The sequence below is a fragment of the Vipera ursinii genome (genome assembly GCF_947247035.1).
Source record: "Vipera ursinii genome assembly, chromosome: 6".
In the NCBI taxonomy this organism is placed as follows: domain Eukaryota; kingdom Metazoa; phylum Chordata; class Lepidosauria; order Squamata; family Viperidae; genus Vipera; species Vipera ursinii.
In genome coordinates this window covers 54,033,558-54,039,557 of record NC_139515.1, presented here as the reverse complement: position 1 = coordinate 54,039,557, position 6,000 = coordinate 54,033,558, and the positions used below count along the sequence as shown (strand labels likewise).

The 6,000-nt window shown below is 42.9% G+C and overlaps 1 protein-coding gene across 2 annotated transcripts in view; it reads left to right on the top strand.

Moving 5' to 3' along the window:
- The first annotated feature begins 1,076 nt into the window (after positions 1-1,076).
- The window catches only part of CEP83 (centrosomal protein 83), a 31,622-nt gene continuing 26,698 nt past the window's right edge, over positions 1,077-6,000 (top strand). Inside the window, exons 1-3 of one of the 2 annotated variants that reach the window (XM_083365824.1) lie at positions 1,077-1,117; positions 2,766-3,029; positions 5,663-5,813. In XM_083365824.1, the coding sequence (XP_083221950.1) occupies positions 2,878-3,029; positions 5,663-5,813 (303 nt within the window). In that variant the 5' untranslated portion in view covers positions 1,077-1,117; positions 2,766-2,877. The remainder of the gene's footprint in view (positions 1,118-2,765; positions 3,030-5,662; positions 5,814-6,000) is intronic. The other variant, XM_083365823.1, reaches the window with a different exon arrangement.

Here is a 6,000-nt window from a genome sequence, read left to right as displayed (position 1 = left end):
TAAAAGTTAATTCTCAAGTCAAGGGTGGTAGAATTTCTGCAGTGGTTAGTGGCCATAATGTGGATGGCAAAGAAGTAAAAAGTTGTTTTGTTTCCTTGGTTTCAAAAAGGTAAGATTGTCACAGTGCTAGAGAACTAACGATTCATCTCAAGTAGAAGGGCGATGTCACATTTTCTGAAGACAGTGAAGAATTTCTATAAGAAAAATCAGAATCCTAAAGGTAGTTGACTTGAGCAAGCTGAATAAGAGGGAGAGAACTCCTTCAAATACTTTTAAGTTACATATTTTAAAAAGGCAGGGGAAAAAATCCTAAACGATAATTTTAGAGATAAATATGACGAATAACTTGGACTGTAGTCAATAAAAGTTGGCAGCTTCCTTGAGCGAAGACCAATAAAGCAGACATTCAAGGGCATGTGGCGACAGTCCAGGATAAAATAAACTTGGGAGACTGAGAAAACTAAGGAGAATATTTGAAGCTCAGGGCTGCAACGAGGGGAGAGCACCAAGGACCCCTCCTCAGACTGAGGAAAGTAGAACGGGAAAGTCAACGGACCCACTGAGGGATGGGACTAAGCTACGTACTTATTCCGAGAGACAGCTCGAGATAGCGGGCGTTTCCCACGCACTCAATAGGAATTCCGCACAGAGCACCTCACCGAGGAAACTGACGCCAGAAGGAAGAACTTTCTATCCCGAAAGATTCCAAATGCCGTTTCTTTACCACAGGAGCGACCTCGGCAACAATACGATTGGTTCCAACGCTAAAGAAAAAAAAAGGAACAAGCCCCGCCTCCGATCTTCCCGCGTCACCTCGCGCTTCGATTTCCATTCCAACGCGGCGATCCCTTTTCCGCATTCCCGTGGTGCTTAGCGACGAAAGCCTAAAACGATGAGGGGTCCGACCCGCAGCTTACAAAATGGAAAGGTAAAAAGCGCGTACGGATCCCGAGAGGTCTCAAATAAAAAGGAAAGGGGCGGGGCAATAATCCTGAGGCGCCATTTTTAAACGGCCGGGGCACCCGACGCCTGCTCTGAACTGGTGAAGGAAAGAGAAGGGGGGGGGGGAAAGGGCCGGTAGGATTAGGATACTTCCCGAGACATTTGACGAGTCACGGTGTGCTTCTTCAAATATGACTTTACTGCAAAATTTCGTAATGCACGGGGTTGTTTTTAATGAATTCGTTCGCTTTCGCCTTTCCCGGCCTACTAGAACTAGATATTATCTTTCCTTGGCTGGAAAGTCTCGAATGTATAATGTTAATATTTCAGAAATGACGGTTTCCTTTGCTGACTGATGAGGGGAAAAATACTATCGGGGGTGGTCTTTTACTTGATAATCACGTGAATGTTGATCTGTACAACGTAGGATTTATAGCTGAGCAGCTGCTTATGAGACTCTGCTGAATCAGATTTAACGTGACAGGATCTTTCACCACCTGAGGTTTAGAAGGAAAAAAGGCATGAAAGTTTTGTATTGTAACATTCCACAGCTTACTTATTTTTGTATGTAAAACAAAATTCTACCAACTTCTGTTTCTGTCCTTTGTTAGGTTGATAGTGATAATACAGATAATGTATTGTACAGATAATGTAAAAAATAAGTGATAATATCCTACAAACAATAGATTTATATTGATAATTGTACCCAAAATATGTTATCTAAAATCACTGTTTCCCATTAAGCCACATTGATGCTTGTTTTGAGATTGCTGTTTTTTCAGCCACAGAACAATCAAGAGGTTTTTGTATATTCCTTATCACCAACCCCTTTAAATGTTCAATTAGTGTTTTGTATTCACTCTTTTATTCTCATCAGAATTAGAACTGGGCAAGGAATAAATATACCACTTCCTAAAAGATCTATATCTTTCACTATAGCTTCTTGACCTAGGCTTGCTTTTATCACAACAGTGATCGTTAGCTTTTTTTTTTAATCCCATTTATATCCCGCCCTTCTCCGAAGACTCAGGGCGAAGACTCAGGGCGGCTTACAATCTAAGAAGCACAAATCAATGTGCTTAGCAATAGCCTTCATTCTATGCATATGCTTTGCTGTTAGTATCACAAAACCTTTCCATTTTTAGATAATGGATAAAAAAGCCAGACTTTGTTAACACACTAAGCCAATATTATTAGACACTACAAGGCTCTAGGCTTGCAACTGTGATTGGTAAATTGTTTTAAGAAACGTAGAATTAGCAACTTCAAATTTCACTTTAGACTTGGCACAAGTTTAGGCAGAGTGGAATTGCTCTCAAAGCCTAATTTGCAGAAGACGTTTCGTTTCTCATCCAAGAAGCTTCTTCAGCTTCTTCAGAGCTGAAGAAACTTCTTGGATGACAAGCTAAACCTCTTTAAAGAAAAAGAAGAAAGTCCAGTTGCCTCTTGAAAAAGCACCTTTGGGTGCTTTTGCTTTAAATATTTAATATTTGCTTTAAACCAAATATTCTCATCAAAGGATATGGTCAAGTTGATTGGCTTTCATGCAAAGTTCACAGTATCTCTCAGGAATATAGCTCTTTTACATCCATAGGGACATCCAATACTCTTGTAAAGAAAAAAAAGTTCAGATAATGGTAAATTACATGTATTGTTCATAATTTAACATTTAGTTTACTGTGAATTGAACTGAATTGTAATGCATGAATATAGAATTTTAGCGAATGCTGTTTAGTGGAAAAATGAAGTTTTGCAACATGTATTCAAGAAAGAGTTTATCATGATGTAGTAACTATTAATTGGGTGCTTTTTTGTTTGTACAGATAATTTGGCCTCTGGGGATATCCTTATGAGAGAAAGCAGTCTCTATGACGGTGATAGTCTTGCACTGACAGCATTTTTACCTGACTGTCATCTCATTAGTATTCAGTCAAAATGGATGCTTTGCCGAATATCCTCTCTCCACTGGGAGGGAGTGGTGATCTCGTCAGTTCAGAAGCAGAATTGCAAAAACTGTTAATTGATGAAAGGATGCGGTGTGAACATCATAAAACAAATTATAAAATTCTAAAAACAGAACATACTAGGTATCACGTTTACTTTAATAAAAATGTATTAGTTGCAATAGATTGAATATATCAAAGCTATTCTTTAGTGAACTTTTTATAATAATGTGGTTTAAAAGGGTGAACCTGTATGATAAGCCATAACACAAGACGTTTTCCCCACAGAACAGATTCTAAATGGTTATAAGAATTCTGTTGGTATTGTTTTGTGTAAAATAGTTCTTAGTTTCTTGAGCTTAGTATGGAGAAAAGCAATTTTACTATTTTAAGCCTTATTAACATGTTTTAGCAGGGAAAATATTTTTAGTTGTCATATTAACAAAACTTAAATATACATATCTGTATACTGTTTAGGGTGACTCGCTCCCTCCTTAACCAGGAGGTGAGGGAGGATCCCTTACAGGGACGGGCCGAGGAGTTTAGTCATCATATGACGGACAAAATCACTCAGATCCGGGCCGGCCTGGACTCTGACTGGGCGGAGCCTGACGTGGAGGAATCGGACGGTCTTGAGCATGTTATCTGGACTGAGTTCGATCCTGTTTCCCCTGATGATGTGGACAGGATCATGAGGAGGCTGAGCTCCACCACCTGTTTGTTGGATCCGTGCCCCTTCTGGCTGGTTTATGCGGCCTGGGAGGAGACACGAGGCTGGTTCCAGGCAGTAATAACTGCTTCTTTGAAGGAGGGTGTCTTCCCCGCCGCCTTGAAGGAGGCAGTGGTGAGACCCCTCCTCAAAAAGCCTGCCCTGGACCCAGCTGTTTTAAATAATTATCGTCCAGTCTTCAACCTTCGCTTTTTGGCGAAGGTTGTTGAGAGTGTGGTGGCGCATCAGCTTCCCCTGTTCCTGGAGGAAACTGATTATCTGGACCTGTACCAATCGGGTTTCAGGCATGGACACAGCACGGAGACGGCATTGGTCGCGCTGGTGAATGATCTCTGGCAGGCTCGGGACAGGGGTTGTTCCTCTGTCCTAGTCCTATTAGATCTCTCAGCGGCTTTCGATACCATCGACCATGGTATCCTACTGCGGCGTCTCAAGGGGTTGGGAGTGGGAGGCACCGTTTTACGGTGGTTCTCCTATCTCCTGGGCCGCTCGCAGTCGGTGTTGATGGGAGGGCAGAGATCCACCCCGAGGCCTCTTGTTTGTGGAGTTCCTCAGGGGTCGGTTTTCTCGCCCCTCCTGTTCAACATCTACATGAAGCCGCTGGGTGAGATCATTCGTGGTTTCGGGGTGGGGTATCATCAGTACGCTGATGATACCCAACTTTTTCTTTCCACCCCGAACCAACCCAGCGATGCCCTCGCCGTGATGTCCCGTTGCCTGGAGGCGGTCCAGGTCTGGATGGGGAGAAACAGGCTTCGTCTCAATCCTGCCAAGACTGAGTGGCTGTGCATATCGGCATCTCGGGTTAACCAGACCATTCCACCTTTAATGATGGGGGGTGAGGTGTTACCCCCCGTTGATAGGGCTCGCAACTTGGGCGTCCTCCTTGACTCCCGGCTCAATTTTGAAGACCACATAGCCATGACCAGGGGGGCTTTTGCCCAGGTTCGCCTGGTGCGCCAGTTGCGACCCTACCTGGACCGAGATGCCCTACGCACAGTCACTCATGCGCTCGTGACCTCCCGTTTAGACTACTGCAACGCTCTCTACATGGGGCTGCCCTTGACCACTCGGAGGCTTCAGCTGGTGCAGAACGCGGCTGCGCGAGTTGTGATGGGGGTTTCCCAATACTCCCATGTAATACCTCTACTCTGCGAGCTGCATTGGCTTCCGGTTGCCCTCTGGGTGAGATTCAAGGTGCTGGTGATGACCTATAAAGCCCTAAATGGCGAGGGTCCAGGATATCTGAGGGAACACCTGCTGCCGGCATCAAGCTCCCTTTGTCCAGTGTGCTCCCACAGGGAGGGTCTTCTCAGGGTGCCGCCGGTAAAAGATTGCCGGTGGGTAACACCCAGGGGGAGGGACTTCTCAGTGGGTGCGCCTGCCCTCTGGAACCAGCTGCCCGTGGAGCTTAGGACTGCCCCCGACCTCCGTTCATTCCGCCGGGACCTGAAGACCTGGCTCTTCGAGCTCTCTGGCCCAGGCTGAGAATTTTAATTTTAATTTTAATTGGGTTTTTTTTTTTACTTTTTCAGGGTCTGTTGTAATTAGTTTTAATTGTTTTTAACTTTTGTATTTCTTGTTTTAAACACCCTGTAAACCGCCCTGAGTCCTGCGGGAAAGGGCGGTAGATAAATCCAATTAAATATCTGAAACCATTCGATATTCTGTCACATTTTATTCTATTGCTCTTCCTTTGTTATTTTGGCTGCAAGTTATGGATGGTTAGTCTTTTGCAAAACCTTTGGTAAAAGTCTCTTCATGTACATTACAAAGCATAAAACAGATGCTTGGAGTTTTCACATGGCTGCCTTTATGGTCCCCTAACATTTTCTGAGCATATGTGAAGGAGATTTCTGAGGTAGCTGCTGAAGCAAAGTGAGTTACTGCTTAGCTTTGCCAGCTGTCCTTGAAAAAGTATCTTCTATGATTATGCACACATGTACAGAAGTCCTTAAAAGGACTAAAAAATAGCAACACCAAATCTTCAAGTACCTCCTTCATGCATATATTTGTTGCATGATTTAAAATTTTATACTTTTTGCAGGCTACTTGATGAATATAATAAATCACAAAGTGAGTTGAAACAGCTGTTACATGAAAAGCAAACTGTTCATGATAAATTTCAGTTGCTGCTTGCTGAACTTAGAGGAGAATTATTAGATAAAGCTAGAGAAGTAGAGGAATTAAAATCACAGGTAAGACAATATTTACTTCTACGTTGTGAAAATGTCAAACTTCTGGTATTGTATAATACCATTTCCTATGGGTCTGATAATTTATAGTTAGCATATTTTCATCTTTATCTATTTTTGTTAAATGGACTGGTATGTCAAGAACTGCTGTGGCTAATCCATAGAAAGGTTACTTTTTCCAATTAAATGT